This window comes from Cricetulus griseus, chromosome 7, assembly GCF_003668045.3.
Source record: "Cricetulus griseus strain 17A/GY chromosome 7, alternate assembly CriGri-PICRH-1.0, whole genome shotgun sequence".
In the NCBI taxonomy this organism is placed as follows: domain Eukaryota; kingdom Metazoa; phylum Chordata; class Mammalia; order Rodentia; family Cricetidae; genus Cricetulus; species Cricetulus griseus.
In genome coordinates this window covers 75,233,548-75,257,658 of record NC_048600.1, presented here as the reverse complement: position 1 = coordinate 75,257,658, position 24,111 = coordinate 75,233,548, and the positions used below count along the sequence as shown (strand labels likewise).

The window sequence follows — 24,111 nt, the reverse complement described above, 5'->3', positions numbered from 1 at the left end:
GGGGGGAGGGGAGGCGAAGAGGGGCCGCTTCCGGCCTGGCGAGCACCCTTCTGGGCCTCAGTTCCTCCTCCTCGAGGACGCTCCGCCCTCTTCAGAAGCCAGAGCAACCCTTCCGCATGTCCGCAGGCCACCAGCCGCCCGCGGTCAGGGATCTTGAGGCTCTGTGAGTTGTCGGGGGCGGGGCTTCGCAGTCACGTGCGTCGCCCCGGCCAATGGGCGCGCGTCGCGTCGTTGGCTGCAGAGCCGTCGGGTTTGGCTTACTTTGGAGGCCTGGTCTGGGCCGGTAGGCGGGTGGAAAGCGTGAGCTGAAGGTGGCACTCAGCAGCTGCGTCTGCCCGAGCATCGCTTCCCCAGGACTGTGCCGCCACACCTGCCTCGCTCCGCGTTCTCCACAGGCCCGATCATGGAGCGTCAGGTCCAGCGGCTTCGCCAGGCGTTCCGGTCCGGCCGATCGCGGCCGCTGCGCTTCCGAATGCAGCAGCTCGAGGCCCTGAAGAGGATGGTGCAGGAGCGCGAGAAGGACATCTTGTCAGCCATCGCGGCGGACCTGAGCAAGGTGAGCGACCGCGGGTGGGAGGGACCCGGCGCGTCCCCTTATTCCTGCGCTGTAACTGGTTGTTTTGTTTGTCCAGCAGTGTAGAGGAAGCAGTTGCTCCGGACTCTCCAGCCCTGCTTAGAGCCCAGACTGTTTATTTGCACTTTCGTTGAAGTGTGTGCTTTGCCTGGTGCTCGCAGTTTCTCTTCTGCGAATGCTTTTTATAGGCTTGCCCATCTCTACTGTATTTGTGGTTTCTTTCCTTACAGTGTGCCCTTAATTCTCTGGATATTCTGGGTGTCAGTAGTTTGTCCGCTCCGTAGATTCAGATATTTCACTCCCTGTCTTATTTCTCAACTTTTTAAAATGGGTTCTTCTTGTAGACAGTTTTTTTTTTAAATATTTTTCAACACTCATATTTTCCTTTGACTTTGTGATCGTGTACCATTAGATATGTGTTGCTTAAACTCTAGTACACTGACAATCACTCCGGGGACCTGTCTGAGATTTCTAATGAGGTCCCAGGTGATAGAAGCAAGAGGCCTCTTTAGAAGCAAGCTTTGAATGCCAAGGTTTTAAGTAGTGTTTGAGGTATAACTATATTCTCCTGTATTCTCCAGTAATTTTCTTTCTTTTTACCTCCTATCTGTATTCCAGGCATAGTAGGACCTTTATTTTTAGATTTGCAACCCTCCCTTCCCCAATCAAAGACTATTTCAAAAGGCGGTAACAGTAGGCGGAGTACTTCTGCCGTCAGGGTACTTTTGGTGATAGTAAACAAAGATAGGACAATGAATATTAAAACCATATGAGTCATCCTTTCTACCAGCATCAGATATTTTGTGTAGGTTTGTCCATACATAGGGTTACTGAAGAAATATAAGTCCAGAATTTTAAACCATTCTGCAAAATGGAGCATATATAAAGTGTGACTATGGTTATAAACCGTGTGCTGGGGATGAAGTATTAAGATACAGCTCAAAAGCAAAATTACCACAGTACCTAAATTGTGACTGAGGCAGGTTGTTATTAATCAGGGAGTTGTTGCTGAAAAATCATTTTTAACCCTAATTTTAAAAAGCTTGAATCAGTAGAGAAGAATTCAGAGGCATTGAAAATCTTAGAGAAAAAGAGCCAGCAAGAATATCCAGGGTGAGTCTTATTGAGAACTTGGAGGTTTGAAAAAAATGTGATAGCAAACTTGGAGGAGGGGTGCCTAATAATGCCAGTTGTCGCTGCAGATATACTTGGTGAGCCTGTCACATCCTGAGCCAGCAGCTCTCAACCCTTTTGCTGTATAATAATCAGCTGCTGGAACAGGAAACTTCCACCTACATCCTTTAATACAGTTCCTCATGTTGTGGTGACCCCAAGCTGCTGCTGCTGCTTTTCTTCTTCTTCTTCTTCTTCTTCTTCTTCTTCTTCTTCTTCTTCTTCTTCTTCTTCTTCTTCTTCTTCTTCTCCTTCTTCTGATTTATTAATTTATTATGTATACAGTGTTCTGCCTGCATGTATGCTCACACACCAGAAGAAGGCATCAGGTCCCATTACAGATGGTTGTGAGCCGCCATATGGTTGCTGGGAATTGAACCTGGGTCCTCTGGAAAAGCAGCCAGTACCCTTAACCTCTGAGTCATTTCTCCAGCCCTCATTGCTACTTCTTAACATTGTTACTGTTCCAAATCATAATGTGAATCTCTGATATGCAGATTATCTCATGTGTGGCAGCTGTTGAGAACCATTGTCCTAAGCCAAGTATACTGTACTCACTATGTAAGATTAACTGATTTTCTTTTCCAGAGTGAACTCAATGCATACAGTCATGAAGTCATTACTATCCTTGGGGAAATTGATTTTATGCTGGCAAATCTTCCTGAATTGGCTTCTGCTAAACCAGCTAAGAAGAACTTGCTTACCATGTTGGATGAGGCCTATGTTCAGCCAGAGCCCCTGGGAGTTGTACTGATTATTGGAGCTTGGAACTACCCTTTCGTTCTCATCATGCAGCCACTGGTGGGAGCCATCGCTGCAGGTCTGGTGCCAGCTGATGTCTTTGTTCCTGTGTAGAGGGTCATACTGTGTCATAGTGGTTGTAAGCTAATGATAGTATCTAGTTAAATACATTTACTTTGGTGGTTTGCCTATGTTGACATCAGCAATTTATTGAAAATTCATATCTGTACTTCTGTTTATGAATGCTGAAGTACCTAGGGGATGAATCTGTTTAGAGTCAAAGGCATCTGAGTCAGTAGTCCAGGATCTTAGAGTCAGGCATCCATATTCTAATGTACTTTTAGTTGCTGACTCTGCCTTTAGAAAACAAGCCATTTGGTTTCATTTGACCAGTTTCTTTCTTCAAATAAAGGTATTAGGTGTGATATTAATTAGAGTGTACAGCAAATCTCAACAGATTGATTTCTAAGTTTGTCAACAGCTTATGTTGACCTGGCCTGTTTGCTCAGTGATTCTAGGGCAGAGAGAGAAAACCATGGTAGAACTGCAAAGAAATAGACATCTGGGCAGTGTGAGAGGCTGGGAGAACCTGTTGTCAGTGACTTGAAGATACTGAGAGCTAATGGGTTAGCACTTGGGAAGGAAAACATGAAAAGAAAGAGGACATGTGATACGAGGTAGGACAGATTTAAGAGCGGCAGAAATAAGTGAAATTTAGTATGTACCCTACACAAGTATCATTTTGGAAGCTGTTAAAATTATTCAAGTATTGGATGATGATGTTCTGCTATTCACTTTATTCAGGAAATGCTGCGATTGTTAAGCCTTCAGAACTAAGTGAAAACACAGCCAAGATCTTGGCTAAGCTTCTCCCTCAATATTTAGACCAGGTAAGAATATCTTGGTCCATCTTCAACACATCTGTTTATGGTGGAAAACACAGATTTGACTCTTCTGCTACAGATGTCATTGCTGGTTATGATCTGTGTGGTTTCCTTAAGTCTCCAACAGTCAGTTTAATAAAGGAAGCCAGGTTCCAAAATACACTAACCCAGCAACTGTGGTAACATAGTGTATTTAGGCCTGTGGCTTTATATGTGTCTCTTATCTTTTTCTACCATTTGACACTTTTAGGATACAATTTTAGACATCATTCATTTAGTGAAATAGTTAATGAGAGGCTAGCATGTTTTTGTCACTATCTTTTTTTCCCAGCAGAACATCATGTGTGTTGTTATTACATGAGTACTCTGCTTTTTCAAGGCATGTCTGCGGCCTAGAAAAAAGTGCCTTCCTGAACTAGCACTCCGAGTTAATGTGTAGGCACTGAGAGCATCAAAGGCTGACTAGGGAGAGTGATACCCCAGCTTTTGGGTAGGGGATCAGATTCAGAAGTTCTCATGACCTCTGGAGAGGAAGCTGATTGCTTTATGACTGCTGGGTTCCACATGCAGTTTTGCAGGGGAGATTTAGCTTTCATCAAAAGGCAATCTTAAAATACCTGATTTATATTCTCTTAATTTGTAATGTCTCTGAGACCAATTCTAGTTCTTAGAATAATTTTGTTGTCCATATTGTCTTAACACTGTCATCATAGCTCACAGAATAATTTGGTCCTAATAGCTTGGTTATCCAATCTAGCAGGACTAAAGGAAGACAGTGAGTGCTATGGATTGAGTAGGACTTGGAACCAGAAGATAGAGGATTAAGGTCTTGATTTGCCCCTCACCAAGTTGACTGTCCAAATGGGGAGGATGATAATGTACCTGCCTCACTTAACTGGTGGGCTAATTTACCTGTGGATTAAAGAAATATTAAAACTTAAAGTGCATTAGTCAATTGAACTACAAAGTGACTAAGAACTAATTAGCCTTCTAATGAATGAGAGACCAAAGGAGGACCAAATGAGGTTGACAAGCCAGCTTATACATCATACAGCTTAGACACTTGCAAACATCTCCTGTTTTCCTTGTCATTTGTTATCAATCATTACTTTTTGCCCTTGCTGTTATTATTCAAAGTATTTTCTCTCAAAATAGCTACTTAATGGTAGTATTGTGAGAGTGATGGGTATTGTACAGATGTTATGTGACTTTCCCAGTAACAAGTTCAGAGATTGCCTAAGGTTCAGTAGCTTGCCTAAAATCACAGATGCTAGTGAGTAGCAGAGCCTAGATTCAATCCAGATCTACTTCAAAAGCAAGTGCCCTCAGCTACAGTGCTGTCTCCTGTTCATTGACTTTGGACTTAGACCTGCTGTACTTTGTATTGTGTAGAGAGAGAAAACTTTGGGATTAAGATGTGTGTGTCTGCAGGGCTGGAGATGCAGCTCAGGAGGTAGAGCGATGGCCTAATGTTTGTACGAAGCTCTGGGTTAGATCCCCAGCACTGTGCAAAACACAACAAAACAGCAACGAAAGTCCCTCATAATACCCTCCCCTCGTCTTACACATTTCCCCTGTTGGATCCAACTTTCATTTGTGCTTTCATTGCCAAGCTCATGTAGAAAATATTGGACTCTGTCTCTGAGTCAGTCTGAGGTTGATGGTTCCTGGTCACCAGCAGATCCTATGTCCTCCATCTGTCTTGGGTCACCTCCCTGATCTGTCCCTCACAGGAGATGATCTTGGTCTTTTGGTTTTACTGAGTGCTACTTATTTGTGTTGAAGAATTGCTGATGTGAGGAGGTTAGATTAATTTGACAATGCAAGAATCTGTTTCTCTTTCTTGAGGACCTGTATTCGGTTGTTAATGGTGGTGTCTCGGAGACCACAGAGCTCCTGAAGCAGCGGTTTGATCACATTCTCTACACAGGAAACACTGCAGTGGGAAAAATTGTTATGGAAGCTGCTGCCAAGCACCTGACCCCTGTGACCCTGGAACTCGGGGGGAAAAGCCCGTGTTACATTGACAGAGACTGTGATCTGGACATCGCTTGCAGGTGAGACTGGCTTTGCTTTCCTGAGGTTTCTCCCAGCAGGTGGAAGTTTTTGCTAATGGCTTGTTTTCCTTTACACTTGAACCTCATGACTTCTGGCTTCAAGGTTCATCAGACTTTAGTGGTTGGTGTGCCCAAGAGTAACTGGAACTTCTCAAACTGTCTTCTGATGCCACTGCTGGAATAGGGAGCCACACATAGGTCCTGCTAGCATGTACTTTTCCTCAGAAAGTTTGGAAATATTCTTATGGATAAACCTGGCAAGAAATTTTGCCCAAAGTTGCTTTTTTTTTTTTTTTTTTTTTTTTCCCCAGTGTTGGGATCAAATTATGGTAAGCCTGTGCTCCACAGTAAACTACACCCTGAGCCTGTGGCAGGAAAGTCTAATGCCTTGCTGGTTGATGAGATAGATAATCCAAAGGGTTCTGTGTATTAATAACAATTCTCAGTTGAAAGGGTATTGTGTTCACTTCTTAGCTGAGTTCCTTTGTTGACAAAACAGAATGACAGATATTTTTAATAGCATATTGCAGCTGGGAACCAGAAAATAAGAATTCAGTTTTTCTTTACTAAGTTAGGTTTGACAGATAGGAAATGAATGTGTCTGTGCTCTGGGTGATGTGGTATCTCCCCCTTCAGAGCTGTGGTGCTGAGGGGATAGGGAGTTGGGTCAGAGTTGCTGTTTGGCCTCTTTAAATAGAGCATAACTTCCAGAAAATGAGACCAGCATTGAATGCTGAGGTTTTGGACTTTGTCTATATGTAGGAAGAGGAAGGGTCCACATGGAGGAGCATGGTAGAGGACACTGGCTGTACCCTCTTTATACCTGCACAGTCTGTCAGCAGTACTACACCCTCGGAGAGCAGAATCTGAGCTGTGTGCTCATCCAGAATGACCTTTGGCTGGATAAGAAAGGAAGTAGTGTTGGGAGGCTGTTTCCTTTCTCTGCAGGCTGTGTCTTCATAGCTTGTTAGGTGCTATTTACCAGACTGACTCTGGGAATTTTCTTGCTACTTAGAATATTTTACCTCAATTGAAAGTACATTCTGAGGGCTGGAAAGATGGCTCAGAGGTTAAGAGCACTGACTGCTCTTCCAGAGGACCCAGGTTCAATTCCCATCATCCACATGGCAGTACACAGTTGTCTGTAACTCTGGTTCCAGGGGATCTGGCACCCTCACACAGGCATACATGTAGGCAAAACACTAATGCACATAAAATAAAATAAGTAAATTATTTTTAAAACTATGCTTTCTAAAGGCTAGAGAGCTGGTTCAGTGGTAAAAGTATTTGATGCACAGATCTGACATCTGAGTTTGATACCTGGGACTCATGCTTTTAAAAAGTGAGATTCTAGCTGGGAGATGGTACAAGCACACGCTTAATCCCAGTACTCAGGAGGCAGAGGCAGGCAGATTGCTGTGAGTTCAAAACCAGCCTGGAACAGAGGGAGTTCCAGAACAGCCAGGGTTATATGGAGAAACCCTGTTTCCAAAAACAAAACAAAGCAAAAAATTCAGATTCTGAGTAGATGGGAGGCCTCAGTATGCAAGACCTCACAGCAGAAGAAAGAGGCACCCCGCCTCAGCAGGGTAGGAGAGAAACAACTCCCAAAATGTCTTCTAGCCTCCACGCATGCACAGTGGTGTGTGTGCATGCTTGTATGTGCTCACAGGCACACCAAATAAAAAAGAAATCTAAAAATGCATTTTAAGTTGTAACAAGGTGATCTATAGCTCAGAGTTTTTATTTATTTTGTTTTTAACAATCACTAACTAAATATACAAAGCCCTATCAGTTGGCTTGATGGTTAATCTTTGTCATCAACTTGATGGCATTTAGAATCACTATGGAAACAACTCTAGACAAGTTTGTGAGGAATTATCTAGATTAGGATAAGTGAGGTGGGAAGACTCACCCTAGACCTGGAGTTCTAGGTGAAAAAAAAAAAAAAAAAAAAAAAAAAACTGAGCATAAGTCCTGGTTGCTCTCTCCTCTGGCTGTGGCTGCCATGTGACCAGTCGTGTCCGTTCCCCTGCTGTGATGCAGAGCACATCAACTGTGAGCCACAGTTAGCTTTTCCTTTCTGAAGTTGCTTTTGCCAGATGTTTCGTCACAGCAATATGCAAGTACCTAATACATTGGGAAACAAACAAAATAACAATGAATTGTATAGGTATTCTGCTTTTGTTTTTGTTTTGTTCTCCCAGACGAATAACTTGGGGAAAGTACATGAATTGTGGTCAAACCTGTATTGCTCCAGACTATGTCCTCTGTGAAGCCTCCCTCCAGGATCGGATAGTGCAGAAGATTAAGGAAACGGTGAAGGTCTGTATTCCGCTGTTCTGTTCTGATCCCACTGATGAGCGCCAAAGTGCTTTCAGACAGCATCTCTGTCACGTTTACCCCAACCCAGACAATTCCAGTCACATAGCGACTGAGTTAACTTACTATGCATCTGTGGGAACAAGGCCAACTTGATGCAAGTCCACTTAAATTGTGAAGTTGATTTGTTGATAATTAGTTGAGGCATATACTTAAAAGTCAAAAATGTTTTCTGTGCTTTTGCGAGAATGTTTCCAAATCATTTGAAGAGAGCCCTTCTTGCTGAAGACGGTTATCAGTTGTCATGTGTGTGGAGGGCTAGACGGCCAGTCGTCTGAAGGAGTGAAGTAAATACCTACTTAAAATGCACCCTGTAAAGCAGTGCTTCTTGGCCTTCCTATTGCTGTGACCCTTTAATACAATTCCTCATGCTGTGATGACCCCCAACCATGAAATTATTTTCATTGCTACTTCATAACTGTGATTTTGCTACTGTTATGAATCATAATATAAATCTCTGATATGCAGGCTATCTGATATTTGGACCCTTGTGAAGGGGTTGTGACCCACAGATTGAGAAGAGGGTTATCCTTCTTTTAGGGTACATAAAGGAACTAATGAAGACTGTGTTCTGGTAATAAGCAAAGGCCTGAAGGAGATGTAGGATCTTCATTGTTAGAGAATGTTTGATCAGGGGTGCTGAGTTCAGGTACAAAGACTAACTAGTAAGCCACCATGTGGAGATAACTTTTTGTTAATTGAGCACCTGAAAGGATGGAGAGTACCAAAGAGTAATGTATGCAGAAAGAATGAAAACTGCCAGGAAGTGGAGAGAGAGAGAGAGGGTAGGTGAGAGCAGAATTGGCGATGAAGCCTGAGGATCCAGGAAAGGAGAACATGAAAGTTGTCTAGATCTGAGAAATGGGAGTGGGAGGGAGGGTCACAGTTGCTGGAGACTGAACTCAGTTGGGAATGGATCAGTGCTTTATTGAATACAATGATAAATCCCAGAGGATCAGCGGCCCCTCTACCGTACCTTTAAGGAGTTTGTGCTATGACATGAGGTCTCAGCCAGATAGCATGCTGGAATAACTAGGGAGCCATTTAAAAATAAGTCTCTAGCCCTTATCATCAAAGATTATGATTGATATGGTATGGTCCCCACCCCAGCTTGATAGTCTGTGATTCAGTCAGCCAGAAAACCTGGCTGTGTTGGTGGCCTTGGACTTGGATAGAACATGTATTTCAACAGGCGTCCCAGTGATTCCTGCTGCCCAGACCTTTGAGTTCATCTGGGTAGGTCAGTGGATAAGACCTCTGTGATTCAACATCAGATTCTGAGCTCTCACAGGGCTGTCAGCTTCCCAGCAAATCCATATTACCTGTTTGTTTTACATGGTAAATACTGACTATCCTTATTGAGGGTGTTTTCCTTTGGTAATTTAACAAGGCTATATCTTTATACATTGAGTAGTTTTGCTGTTATCAGTGACTGGTAAAAATACCAGTCCAGAGAAGACAAAACCAACAAAGTAGAGCAAAGGTTAGCAAACTTCTTTGGTAAAGGCTAGATGAGAGTAAATATTTAGCATTCAAAGACCAAAGAATCTCTGTAGCAGCTGCCCAACTTACTTCTGGGAGAGGCCAGCTGACAATGCAAACCAGTGACCTCTTCCCTGACATCTTCCAAAAAGGGTTATGAGGGGACTTTGAGATCTGTAGGCACCTGGAGAAAAGTACAGGCACAGGTGTGTGAGTGTGTGAGTGTGAGAGAGAATGTGTGTGAGGGGATGTATGTGTCTGAGTGTCTACTTATTTGTTAATTCTTGACTTGTCTAAAAGCTCAAATTTACTTCTACTGTACTATTACTAAATTATTTGAAGAGTGGGTGTTAGACTCTATGGAGATATAAACCAGGTCAACTTTTAGACACCAGTAGATTTTGAACTTATTAAAGAAACTGAAATATGGATTTTGTGACAAATTAAATAACTAACTCCTGTTGTTTTTAATAGGACTTTTATGGGGAAAATATAAAAGAGTCTCCTGATTATGAAAGGATCATCAATCTTCGTCACTTTAAGAGGTTACAGAGTTTGCTTGAAGGACAGAAAATAGCTTTTGGCGGGGAGACTGATGAGGTCACACGCTACATAGGTAATTCACCCTTTCCTGTGGGCAGATAGTAATTGGCTTTTTTACCAACATTTACATAAACTGTAAATATTGCTTTTCTGTGTACTGTTTTTTTTTAATATTTATGCATGCACCTTTAATACTATCTTGTATTTTCATGTATATTATTTGATTCATGAGAGGCAGAGTGGGATTTTACATAATCCCCATTCACGGATAAGGAAGCAACTCGTGATCCCACAAGTAAATTATGCCAAATCTTTCCGGAAGTAGTGCTTTGACCTTCTGAGCTTGGCCTTGTTGCTTGTTGCATTCCATTCTTTGTGTACTTTGCTTCTTGCCATGAATCTGTCTTGTGTCAAGTTTCATTTTATGGGGAATCTAAGGCCCCATGCATGCAAGGCAGTACTCTACCACTGAGCTGTATTCCTGGCCCATGTTACATTGAATTTAATTTGTTTATCTTAATTTTTCATTCTATTTGGGGTGTGTGTGTGTGTGTACACATATGCATAGAGGTACCATAGTATCTTAATTTTCTCTTATGTCATAAAGCACCATGACTAAAAGCTACTCAAGAAGAAAAGGGTTGATTTCATCTTACAACTCTCAGCTCACACTCCATCACTGAGGGAAGTCAGGGCAGGAACTCAAGGCAGGAACTGAAACAGAGGCCATGGATGCATGGATGGGTGCTGCTTATTGGCTTGCTCCCATGGCTTGCTCAGCCTGCTTTCTTAGACAGTGCAGGACCATCTGCCTGGGGTTGGCACCACCTAGAGTGGTCCGAGCCTTTCCAGACCAATCATTAATCAAGAAAATGCTCCCCGGGCTTGCCTGTAGGTCAGTCTGGTAGGGGCATTTTCTCAGTTGGCAGTTCCCTTTCCCAAGTGACTCTAGCTTATGTTAAGTGGCATAAAACTAAGTAACACTATTGACCACTTCTCAGACACACACACACACACACACACACACACACACACACACACACACACACACAATTTATTAAGCCATAATGTTTCCCTCCTGGTTCATTTCCAAGATCTCATATTAATATCAAAGTCTCATGGTCTTTAAAAATTCAAACATTTTAAGTTTAGTCTCATTAGCTATCCAGGGTTTCTCTAAAACTCAAGTCTTTCTAAAATGGCAAAGTTTCTCCAACAATCCAGGGTCTCTCAGCTGTGGGTTTCTGTAAAATAAAAAGAAATCACATACTTTCTACTCCAGGAGGGAAGAACCAGGACACAGTTATAATCAAGTTCCAACAATATAAAGCTCAGCGTCTGGGACCCACGCACAATCCACTGCTCCAAAGGCCTTAGACAGCCCAGCTCTCCAGCTCTGCCATACACAGCACAGCACAGCCCATCTCAGGATCAGTCTGGCTCCACTGTACCGCTGTCAGCATTTACTTCCAAGTTCATTCAATAACTAATTAAGCTTTGAGCAATCAATGACTCAGACTCATACTCTCTCCACAGTCCTCCAAAAACAGACCAAATCTGTCACTGCAATATCCATGATCTAGTACCAGTTTCTATCCTAGTTCCTTTCCTATTTTTGAGCTAAAACATCATCACCAAAAACAACTTGAAGAGGAAAGGGTTTATTTTATCTTACTACTCTTAAGTCCCTGTCACCAAGGGAAGGCAAGGCAGGAACCTGGAGGCAAAAACTTAAGCAGAGGCCGTGGAGGACCACTGCTCATTACTCCTCATGGCTTGCTCAGCATGCTTTCTTACACATCCTAGGACCACCTGCCCAAAGTAGCACAATCTCCTTGTGTGCTAGGTCCATCCATATCAATCATTAATCAAGAGAGCTACCTACAGGCAATCTGATGGAGGAGTTTTTCTCAATTGAGGTTCCTCTGTGGAAGTCAGGGGACAACTTGGGGGAGGCATTTCCTTCTCTGCGGGCTCCAGGAATTGAAATCAGGTTATTAGACTTAGTGGTGAGTACCTTTACTTGCTATACCATGTCAGGGCTCTTACTTTGATTTTTAAATGAAATTTTCACATTTGGTGGGCCAAGAAGCTGCCCCCAAATTAATTTACTTATCTTTTCTTATCAGCTACTAAAAAAAAAAAAGAAAGAAAAACTTGAAAGAATACAAATAATTAGAAATTCATGGCCGGGCATTGGTGATGCACACCTTTAATCCCAGCACTCAGGAGGCAGAGATAGGCGGATCTCTGTGAGTTCGAGGCCAGCCTGGTCTCCAGAGCAAGTGCCAGGATAGGCTCCAAAGCTACACAGAGAAACCCTGTCTCAAAAAACCAAAAAAAAAAAAAAAAGAAAGAAAGAAATTCATAGAGATTCTCCTGGTTTGCGTGGTTCTTTGGTTGTTAATACCACCAAAAACAGAAAACAAAAACCAATCTTTCATCTTGCTGCTCTTCCCATCTCCTAAGTAGCAGTGTGACCCATTTCTAGGCCAATCAAAGACAAAATGAAGGAAGAACAGTTGAGATTATCTTGGTCTAGTTAGGCCTCTCCCTGAGTTCAACAGTGGATTTGGAAGCAGATTTTGTGGGCAGGGGAGGTTACTGTGAACCAAAGCTGGGTCTGGCACACTGTGAGAGGACAAACTAATAGATATGCCTAGTTGACTCAGCGAAGTGAAGAGAAAATAGAGGGTTGTTTTTTTTTTTTTTTTTTTTTTTTTTTTGGTCTTCAACCTAACCATAAATGTTATTTTATTTTATTTTTTAGCTCCAACCATACTTACTGATGTTGATCCTAATTCCAAGGTGATGCAAGAAGAAATTTTTGGACCAATTCTTCCAATAGTGTCTGTGAAAAATGTAGATGAAGCCATTAATTTCATAAATGATCGTGAGAAGCCCCTGGCGCTCTACATATTTTCTCATAACAATAAGGTGAGCTTTATAGAGAATAATCCCCTCTCAAGAGCCAGATTTCTTTATTGCTATAGAACGTAGATGGTTTATTTACATATCAAAGTTGACTGACTGTATTCATAGCTTGCTGTTTTGGTAATGGAGCCTTGGGCTATCACTGTACCCTTCCCTTACTCCCTGGAGTTAGAACTGAATCCACAGGGATGAATGGCACAAGGCTTCTGAGTAACAAACACCTCATAAATAATTAGAAAACTTACTTGTACTAGTGTGTAGTGCTTTTGTGACGTGGACCCATAGAGCCTGCCCACTTAGACGGGGCTGGGGAACTCAAAGACCTCTGGCAAATCATATAAATGGTTGTGAGAACTTGGGTTTCTGCTTCACAAAAGTTGGCAGCTCTGTATCACTGGACAAATAGCTCTGCCTCTTCCTGTGTGCTCTGTCATTGGTGTCATAGGTGACTTGCTGCTCTTAGCAGATGGAAGCTTCCATGTGGATATGTAGGTTCAGGATCCTTCTGGAAAAATAAAAATGAGAAGGGAAGAAGGGACCAGTCTGTGTGAGGAATTCATTGACCAGGTGCCACGTACAGTTTCTGATGGAAGGTGCTGTAGTTACATAGTGACTTTAGGAGCTTGCTGTGCTAGTGAAGTTCTCATGGCTACAGGTACTTGAGATACAAGGGCATGATTCAGGAACATGCAGCTGGTGGAGAGCACTTCCCTGTGGTCACTGCAGTCCCATTTGACATCTACTGTGAATTCTCAAGGCTTATATTGAAGGTTTTTTGGATCTTAGGAAAACTAGCTATTTTTTCAAAAGTAGGATAAGTCTAACATCTTTTGCATTTCATATCTGTTAATCATATGGTATAATTTAGATGAGGAATTGAGAAATAATTTTTTGTTTGTTTTGTTTTTTAAGACAGGGTTTCTCTGTGTAGCCCTGGCTGCCCTGGAACTTGCTCTGTAGACCAGGCTGGCCTCAAATTCACAGAGATCCACCTGCCTTTGCTTCCCAAGTGCTGAGATTAAAAGCGTGTACCACCACCACCCAGCTGAGAAATAATAATTTTAATATACTATTTTATTTACTCTGAGAATTTCATGCATGTGTACAATATGTTTTGATCACATTCACTCCCCAGTCTTGCCACTAACTCTTAATTTGCCTGTTTACTCATGGTGTGGGGTCATCCACTAGGACATGGTTGGATATTAGGGTCCATACCTATAAAGAAAATTGTCAATATCTCTTCAGCTATGGGGTAGGAGCTCATGAGTCCCTCTCCCTTCCAAGCTGGTGCATTGACTGGCTTGATCTTCCGTGGTCGCCTACAGCAGTTGTGAGTTCAGGAGTGCAGTGGTCTTTTCTGAAAGACTGTTTTGCTGCTCCCCATCCTCTGACTCTTACCATCTTTTCTCCCCTTCCTTGATGATCCTCAACCCCTGAAGGGCAGTGTGTGATATGAATGTCCCATTTGAGGCTGCTCATTCCATAGACAATTATTCTCTTCACTTTGACCAATTGAGGGTTTCCGTGTCCACCGCTATCCACTGCACAAAGAACCCTCGCGAGACCTTGGAAATCTATGGGGCCTCCTGTAGTAGATCAGTACTTATCCTTAGCATTGGTGTGGACTTTGGGAGCCCATTCCACATAGAGGGATACTCCCTGAACCTAGACACACGGGGGTGGGCCTAGGCCCTATCCCAAAGGATATGACAGACTCTGAAGACCCCCCTATGGAAGGCCCCCTGGAGAGCATAAAGAGTATGTGGTAGGTAGGGTGTTAGTTGGGAGGGGTAGGGGAGGAAGGGAGGGAGGGAGAAGGAACTGGGATTGACATGTAAAACAATCTTGTTTCTAATTCAAATAAAAAAAATGGAGAAAGAAAAAAAAAAGAAACCTCTCTAATGAGGTCTGAGAAGTATGTTGATCTATGGCTATAGAAATACAAATTTAGAGGGTAGCTTGACACTAAGTCAGTCCACTTAGAAACATCCTAGTAGTAGGTTCATCATTAGAGCCCCTGAGCTCCCCAGCCATGAATTTTTGGTCAGATTTATAATGCCAGGCATGTTGGCTCCTATGGAAATGGAAATTAAATCCAAGCAGAAGGTGGTTAGTTACCCCCATAGCATGATTGTTATTGCACCCACAGGCATATCTTGTGGTCATTATTGTAGTTCACAGGATTCACAACTGGGTAGACTCCCTCCACCCTTGCCCTCAGTAGCCTGTGTAGCACTTCCTGGTACTGTAAGAAGCTATTCAGCAGGGCAGAAGTCTTCTGGTCAGTGCCACCTTGAGAGAAGTAATAATTTCTAAACCGTCTGTTGTTGGTACTGTTGTGGAGTATAGATCTTGATGGTGATCAAGGCAACAGGCTCAAAGGTTCAGGGCCACCCTCTTTATCTGCAGACTGACATACAGAGGAGTAGAAGTGTTTAATATTTTAGAATTTTCTAAAGGTGGTATCTCACTGTGTACCCCAGGCCGGCCTTAAACTCATGTTCCTCCTGCTCCAGCCTCTCAAGTACAGAGATTCAAATATGTGCCACTTACTACCCGACTTGACTGCAGAAGTTTTTTAGATTTTGGAATATTTGCCTATAAATGAGCTACCTTGGAGATGGGACCCAAGTTTAAGCATCTTCTGTGTTTCATGAAGCAATATACACATAGCCTGAAGATAATTTTATACATTATTTTTCATAATTTTTGGCATGAATTTTGTGTCTCCCCAAACTTAAAAAACTTGCTACAGCACACAAAAAGCCAGGACGCATGTCCTTAGGGCCCACAGTGAGTGCATTCCAAGACACGGGGTAACAGGACATTAGCTCTGACCTGGTGCCTTTGGTCTGTTCCTCAGCTCATCAAACGGGTGATTGACGAAACATCCAGCGGTGGAGTCACAGGCAATGATGTCATCATGCACTTCACTGTCAATTCTTTGCCCTTTGGAGGTGTGGGTAAGTATGACTGTCTTAGTTACTGTTCTGTTGCTGTGATGAGACATCATGACCAAGACAACTTAAAAGAGAAAACATTTCTCTTGCTTACAGTTTCAGAGAGTTAGTCCATCATCATTGCATCAGGGAGCATGGAGGCAAGTAAGCAGGCATTGAGCTGGAGCCGTAGCTGAGAGTGTTTATCTGATCTTCGAGTTGCAGGCAAAGGGACTCAGACTCAACCTAGAGTGAGCTTTTAAAACCTCAAAGCCTACCCCAGCAGTACACCTCCAAAAAGACTAGGCACATTCCCACAAGACCATGCTCCTTACTTAATCCTACTCAAATAGTTCCACTAACTGGGGACCAAACATTCAAAATTAGAGCCTATGTGGACCCCAAATCACCGCAGTGGCCTCCTGAATAGAAATATTCCAGACGAGTGATTCCTGGATTTCTTGTAAGTTGGGTGCTGTTTATTCTGCAGGTCCCTGTGAATTTGTCCTCCCTCCTCTGAGAACCCTTCCAGCCATCCAGCTAGTGTTAGTTTCCTGACTCCCTACCCAGTGCCATCTCTGGTGAATCACTCTCTGTCCTCATTAACACTGACCATAGCTATAGTCACTGTCTTTACTTAGTTACTTTCCTTACTTTTGCTACCAGATTCAGGAGGCTTAAGGACCAAGCATCATGTTTCAAATTAATTAGTAAGAGCTCTCTTTTCAAATGAGGCATGGGAAACAAAGGTTTTGAATGCCAGAAACAGAGTATTTCCTGATATCCCTTTGGGCTCTGCCCAAGGTGATGTTGAGGGGTAGTCAGTGCTGCCTATACAAGCTCCTCAAGTCCCTCTGGGGAGGGGCAGCCTTTCCTTGCATGTTGCTTGATTTGAGGAAGAATGAGAATCCCCTATTCTCTAGAGGATGGGCAGAAGTCATTTTGTTCTTGGGGAAGCATTACGGACTGTCTGGTCCTTTCTCCTGGGTCCTTCTTACCATGGTCATGGCTTTAGCTGGCCACTCCTCTCTCCTCCCTCACTGTTCTCCAGTTTTCTCTCTGGTTTCATTAATTTTCCAATGAATCAGTCTTGCTTTCTGAAATGACACCCTCTATCAAAACAGTTAAGTCACCTGTGACCTGGCCCTTAACCAACTGTCTCCTGGCTTCCAATCACTCTGCCTTCTGTCATTGCCCCATGCATGCCCTTGCCACTGTTCAGGACATTTCGCACCTGCCAGTCTGTTGTATGCATTGTGAATTATGCAAGTGTAGCTCCCAGGAAGGCAGAGATTTTTCCTTGCTTATTTTTACCTAGCTGTATAACTTTGTTACTGTGTTCTTGGTTGTTCTTCAAGGACTTAGAGGAAGCAGGTGAGAGGAGCCATGGATAAATAAGGCCATGTGGATTCATAGAAAAAACACACACCTAGCATTTAGCATCATACTGATCTGGGTTCACATTTCAGGTTCCTCCTTTAACAGCCATGTTTAGACAGATCAACTAGTTCTATAAATTCCTTTTCCTGTCTGGAAACTGGGTTGGAGGTATAAATTACTACAGGGCTGGCATAGGAGTCCCCCAGATAACTCACTGAAACCCTTAGCACACTTCTGTCATAAAGGACAGCACAAGCCTAGAAGAGCTTCAGATTCTGGCCCTGCTCATGGAAAGCTCATCCTGGCTGAGAGGGCGGTGACTGTGCTGGGGGCAAGCTGGGTAGGATTTCTGAGAAAAGCAAATAAGTTGGGTGTCTACACCCCAAGCAGAACACACTCAGGCTTTCTTGGTCAAGTTTTGAAATGGGAAGCACCTACAATGAAATTTTCTTCATCTGTTCCATTTATTTCAGGTGCCAGTGGAATGGGGGCTTATCATGGAAAGTACAGTTTTGATACTTTTTCTCATCAACGCCCCTGTTTATTAAAAGGGCTAAAGGGAGAAAGTGTTAACAAGCTCAGATACCCCCCCAACAGTCAGTCCAAGATCGGTTGGGCGAAGTTCTTCCTGCTGAAACAGTTCAGCAGAGGAGGGCTGGTGATGCTGATGGTTGCATGCTTGGCTGTGGCTGCAGCTATGATTGTCAAGGTGAGACCCTGTCCCTCCTGAAGCACCAATCCTCCTGGCCCTTCTTCCTGTCTGGGGGCTGCTGTAGCTTCGTGAGTCCCTCTGTTGAGACACTCCATCCAAGTCACAGTCTGATGGCCAGCTACCTATTTTTTATTAACACAGTTGTTTACTTCCTGTCTTAACTACTTTTCTGCTGCAGTGTCAGAGTTCAGTAGTTCTGACCAGGGCTGAATGGCCTACAAAGTCAGATTCCTTATAGGAGTTTGCCAACTTTTTTTTAAGACTCTAAAATACTGTAGAGTTTGCTAGAAGGCTCTGCTCTTCTGGATACATTGGTCTTCACTATTCAGTTTCCGTTTGTTCTTGAATGTGCATGAGGTTATCATGATATGAAGGAATGGTGGTGGTGGAAAGAAATAGGCAATGGGTATAATTTTATTGGGCATGTTTTTCCTCCAAAGTGGATCACCAGACCAAATTTGTCTTGGGCCCAGGTCATCCTAGAGGTGGGATTGCAAAAAGGCCCTTGTGATAGCCTCCTTCTCTGGGTGGTGTATACAGCTCTGGGATGGAGGAGGAAATCTATGGGAATGAATGTCAAGATGGAATGGGGAAGGGTTTCCTCAGACAGCTAACCAAGGAGTTGCATGATAATGTCTGTGAAGAATGGGTGTGGATGAGAGGCAAGAAGCAAGCATTTGGTGGAAATGCCATGTTTATATATCATGTATCTTGGTTAAATGTAAAAAGTTGTTCATCTCACTAGCACCACACTGGTAGACTGGTGATAATAGCTGCATTTGAAATCATTTGGGTTTTCTCAGAAATACCAAGCTCTGCCGAGGGGGAATGCCCTGTTGGCTTCTCTGGCAGTTCACAGACTGCGCTGGTCCAGTAAACACTCATGATCAAATCTCAGCTGTCTGTTGAGAGTGAGGTAGGAGCTTCCTGTTTTCTTTCTGTGTGTGAGGTGGGTCAGGTTGGGTTCTGTTTGGTTTGAGATATTTCTACAGCTGCAGGTTTAGAGTTACTGATGAAGGATGTTTTACTTACATATATTGGACCTTGGCCCAGAGATAATCATGTTAAAATTCAATTTGGGCATCATTTAAGAGGGATAGGGAGGGTAATCTGAGAGAAGTGTATAGGAGGGACATCTAGGCTGGCTCTGTGAAATCTGTATCCTTTCTAAAAGTGAGTGGCCATGTGAGGAGCTGCACTGTTCATCTGTCGCTTCAGGAGGGTGTGCCAGGCAGTTACAGCCCACAGTCACCGTTTAGATGTAGAACTTTTTGTTTCATAATTTGAGAATATTTTTAAAAGTCTCAGAATTGCTTTATTTTAATAAAAAATAAAACCCTACAGCTTAGGAATTGGCAGTGGCAGGGTTTTTTTCCTCTTTTACATCTTTCTGAGGCTGGCGATTTGGTTGGAGATAGGCTTGGGTCTCTGGTCAATAGCCTTTTTCATTTGACATTGGTCTTTTAGCCTCATGTGCATATTTTTGGTTGGGTAGACTTTCTTAGTCTCTGGGGTGGCATGGAGGACCAGGCTTGCCTTGCCCCCGAGAAGGCCCACCTAGCCGGCACCACATGTACCACACAAGCGTTTGGCAGACAGGTCTTTCTTAGCCAGGTCTTTGGTGGGAATGAGAGCATGTGGGCCCCCTGAGCTTTTACTTGGATGTCCCTACCGAGTGTGGAGGAATTTGCCATTTCCCTGGCCATTTCGACTTCCCCCACCACATTGCTTTTGGCCAGTACATTCATTTCTTTTTTAACCAGGGTCAGGTGAAGATCTGGTTTTGGCCCTTTGTTGCCTCTGTTCTCTTCTCTGACCTTTTATCCTCTTTATATCAAATCACATTTTATTATAAACAGTGACTCAGAATGTAGATTGTGTTGCTCATTTGGGTCTTTACAAATATTCTGAAAATATTTTTAAGGCTTTTTTTCTTTTAGATGTTTTCATACATGTGCAGTAAGCTTGGCACCTGAACTGTATCCCCAAGCACAGTGAGCTTAATTTGAACGACACATAGTGATTGTGACATACCATGGGTTGAGCACCTCAGGACCAGCAGTACCTGTCACTTGCTTTCTTGGTACTTTGTGTCAGGTCTTTTGAAATAGACTGTTATTTGCATCCACCCACACATTGAGGAGTCCATTATAATTGCAGACATTTGTCTAAAGTGGCTTTTTGTTCTCCATGGCTCACTTACATTGTCGGGTGTTTTCCTTTCATTTTATTATTTACTGGAATTAGAGTGGATTTAGAATAAAGGCCACAAAAGAAAGTTCCAGCAAAGCTTGTAAGCTACAGAAAGTATTATGGCCAGTCTGGGCTTTTTAGATTTATGTATTTTTGTTTTATATGTGTGAGCACTTTGCCTGCATGTGTACTGTATGTGTTCCTAGTATCCACAGAGACCAGAAGAGGGAGTCAGATCCCTTGGAACTGGAGTTAAATGTAGTTGTGGGTGCTGCGAACCGAACCCTAGTCTTCAGTAAAAGCAGCAAGTACTCTTAACCATCTCTCTGTCCCCTGGTCAGGGTTTTGAAAGGTAGAGAAATATCAAAGTTGATTGAAATTAAGAGATGCCATGGGCCTTTTCACAGTTGAATGTAACGATTTCATCTGTAGCACTACTAGCTTAGACTGGATCGGCTGTGTTACTGCTCTTGAACTTTAGAAATAAACTCGCCAGTCTTTAGATTTAATGCCAACTCTTGAGCCTCCTACTACAGTGCCAGGATAATACATGTCGCTGTTCTTATCTCTTGGTTTTGGACAGTGTACAGTCTGCTCTCACCTGTCTTACTGTTATAAATGAGAAAAGCTGTAATTTGAGTTGAAACTGCACTATGACTTCTTAGGGGCACATAGCTCTTTTTTCTTTAATGAATTTTTGAGTCTCTTAAGAAAGAAAGAATTTGTGAGAGTCTCAGTCCCACACTTACGTTCTAAGGCTGCTGTGGGTGGTTTTCTCACAGCAGAGTTAACATGAATCTCTTTCTCCTCTCTCCAGGAATACCTGTAATGACTTCCTCGTAGCCTCTACTGAATTATTCCTCTACTAAATGGTTGCCAAACCAATACTTTAAAAATCGTACCCGAGCCAGGTAATTTACAGATGTACTGCAATCAAACCTAAGTTGTTGCCACTTACCATTAACGAAACTCACTGTTTGAGCCAAATTCCAGCATTTGTCAGCAGTGACGGTACTAGGAGGATGTAGACTGTGCTGGGGTGAGAACATGTCTCACCAAATCCCAGCTTCACGGGGATGTGCCAGGGAGAACAGTAGCTGTTCCATGGCTTCTTTGCTCCAGTTCATAACACTTCCCACTACTGCATCTTCTGCTGCTGGGCATCAGTAAAGCTCTCAAGTGTCAACACAGCCCAGGCTTAACACCTGTCCTCTACTGTCTGGAGAAGTGAGGTTAGGTCTTCCCAGCTCCTGTTAGGGGTTGAGGTACTAAAACTGGGCAAGTGGATACATCCGCCTCATCCACCGTGACGAGACTCTGGCCTTCAGGAGTGGGCTCTCCATCTAAACAGCCTTTGTTGTTTGTTGCACATCACCCAAAGTATGTGTGTCTGTGACAGTCTGTTGTGAGTGTCCACAGTGCCTTTATGATGACTTAAACTACACTGAGCCTCTTGCCAAGAAGCAGTGCTTTCTTTGTGAATACCACTGAGAGCTTCTTGTGGTCACAACTGTCCCAGAGGCTGAGGCTAGAAAACCCCTGATCCCCAGGCTATGCTACATAGTGAGGGCACACACCCCCATTCTCCATAGACCCCTCAAGATCCTAAAGTCACACAGATCTTCAAGGATAAGGCTTTTCTTGTTTTCATAGCACAATGCAAGGAAGTTGTGCTTTTTAAATTTTAGAGATCCCTTTCTGAATAAATCTAGCCTACAGATCTTAAAGTGTGGACCAGCAGATGAACAGGGAGATGTTAGGATCTGAGGCTCCAGAATGCACAGGACAGAGACTGTTGGACAATGCTGTGAGCTGGTGAAACACACTGAAAGGGATGGATGGTAGGAAGAGCTTACGAGCACTAGGGCCATTATCACTCAGATCCTAATGTGTCCAAGCGGGGGAGTAGCAAAGGAGATCTGTGTGAAACTCAACTCCCTGCTGCCAGGGCCTGGCCGCGCACAGAGCTCCAAACTGCAGAGCCCCCACTGCCTTCCTGGGATTTAGATCAAGACTTGACCTACTCGATGAGAATGTAACTTGCTTTATTGAATGTATAGCCATCTTTGCTGAATAACCTGTCATTGAGGCTGTCTGAAGGGTGTTGTCTCTACTAAAGTATGAGGTATCAAAACCAAATCATTGGCCTGTGTAGCAAGTAGTTGCTTAAGTGGCAATTGTCATTGACTAATCATAAAATATTTTGCACAAAATTTCAATGTAGAACTTATACTTATTATTATATTAAATTATAAATCATAGCTTTTAGTTAAGCTAGAATACTTACACATTATACTGATCTTCAAAATAAATATATTTCATAAGTTGTTGTGAGTGTTAATTTCAACCTCAGATATAAATCCCTTGATTACAAAGTTTCTCTGTAAATCCATTTTTCATTTTATGCCTCAAAGACGGTATTGCCGATTCTGGTTGTCACACTTCATTTTAAATTCTTATCCAAGAAAACATCTCAGACTTCACGTTGTGTTCTGTGAGTGCGTCTGAAGGCTGCGGTGCCATGTTTCTCCATTGAGCCTGGAGCTGTTCACCAATCACAGGCCTGAAGCAACCAAGAATTTGAAGCACTGCCGTGTGCCATCCTGTGGCTGTGTGAACAGACAAGCTGGGCTTTGCTGCTCTGGTTCACACCGTTTCACTGCTGAGAAGCAGTGTACTGCAGTGCAATGCTTCTCAGTCTGAGACAGGTGAAAAGGGGGAAGAAGGGCCCCCTGGCCGCCTGGCCGGGCCTTCCCACCTGTGGCCAGCAGAGCACCCAGTGCTGCCTAGCTAGGGCTTGCTGGCCCTCCTCACAGCTCCACAAAGACCTGCAGGCTGTGCCAGGAAAAACACAAATGTTACCGGTGCTTTTGAAATTTCGTCTTATTTTAAATCTTTTATATTCTTGAATAAGACTAGCCATCCCTGGATTCTCTCTCTTTTGATAGGCAATCTGGATTAGAGAAGGGAAAGCCAATTTGATCACAGCATAATTGTCACTCTGCAATTCAGATCTCTGAGAGTGTCACCTGCAGGTGCCACATAAAGTATGCAGGGTCCACCTGCACTTGATCTCCTGTAAGTGGAAAGCAGGTGTCTGTTGGGGATGGACACCGGCTTTCTTTGTTTCCCAGGTCCTCTCGTGTCTAGGGGACTCGGATGACAGTCATGCAACTTGGCTGATGCTACCCCTAGGGCACCCCCCAAGCATTCCCATATATCTGCTGGCAGGATATGAAAGAAAATGGGGTGCCTCTGGAGCTCGTGACACTTGGCCTTGACTTCATCATGAAGTTAATTCTGGGAGAGCTGTCTTAGGCACTGCAGAAGCAAACAGTAAACTCCATAGTGCAGGAAGCAGGGGAAAGCTTCAGACCTGACAGCAGGGGCCTAGGTATAGTGAGCTGCACTGTCTGGTCTCTGTCCACAGGACTGGGGTTGGGGTATGGGGGAAACACACGACATACCTGACAGAACAGCATGTTCAACAACAGGGCTGGTGCACATATAGCCGACCTCACAGAGCTGACAGCATGCCCACAACCCGCACAGCTCCAAAGCAGACACAGTCCCAGCACTTCAGAGAGGTGGACACAAAGTTCCACTCCTGACTAGGAAGCTATTTGCAATTAATATCTGCTTGGGAAAGACCCTGCCACCCTGGGGAAGCCCCCTTCCTCCTGCCCTTCTGCAGAGCGGGGTGTTACTGCCCCAGCCCAGCCTCCCCTGTGGCTCAAGAGCTGTGCAAAACCAATACATGTGGGCATGGGGGCAGGCACATTGAGTGTTGCTGCCCTGGGAGGCTGAGCAGACAGACATCTTGATGCTGCCTCTCTATGGGAGGTAGAAACCCAATTTCAGGTGGCTTCCTTGTTCCTTGGTGGGGAGGGGGGTCTTTCTCTCCATCTACCGTGTCACACTTGTAGAGCCAAATGCAAGGAAGGATACAGCAGAAGCCCTTGAAGGAACCTGGCCCAGTGAGCTCCTTCTTGCTTTCCTTTACTCTCCTGGCTTGGAATCAGCTTCCCCAGGGCTGCAGGCCCCTTCGACAAACCTTTCCTCCACCCCAGCAGTCATTACTCCAGTGTCCTCTGCCAGCTCCTGTGCCCAGCTC

General features: G+C 43.7%; 1 protein-coding gene across 2 annotated transcripts; it reads left to right on the top strand.

Moving 5' to 3' along the window:
* Positions 1–235: 235 nt before the first annotated feature.
* Positions 236–22,326, top strand: LOC100757658 (aldehyde dehydrogenase family 3 member A2). 2 transcript variants are annotated; one of them, XM_027427255.2, is made up of 11 exons: positions 236–556; positions 2,336–2,567; positions 3,293–3,378; positions 5,221–5,429; positions 7,637–7,754; positions 9,768–9,909; positions 12,607–12,773; positions 15,637–15,736; positions 17,566–17,801; positions 18,608–18,720; positions 20,815–22,326. In XM_027427255.2, exons 1-10 carry the CDS (start codon positions 404–406, stop codon positions 18,689–18,691), a joined length of 1,527 nt encoding a protein of 508 aa, XP_027283056.1. In that variant the 5' UTR covers positions 236–403; the 3' UTR covers positions 18,692–18,720; positions 20,815–22,326. The 2 variants fall into 2 exon arrangements, with proteins under 2 accessions (XP_027283056.1, XP_027283057.1); XM_027427256.2 differs by lacking the exon at positions 18,608–18,720 and having other exon boundaries at positions 237–556.
* The last annotated feature ends 1,785 nt before the right edge of the window (positions 22,327–24,111 follow it).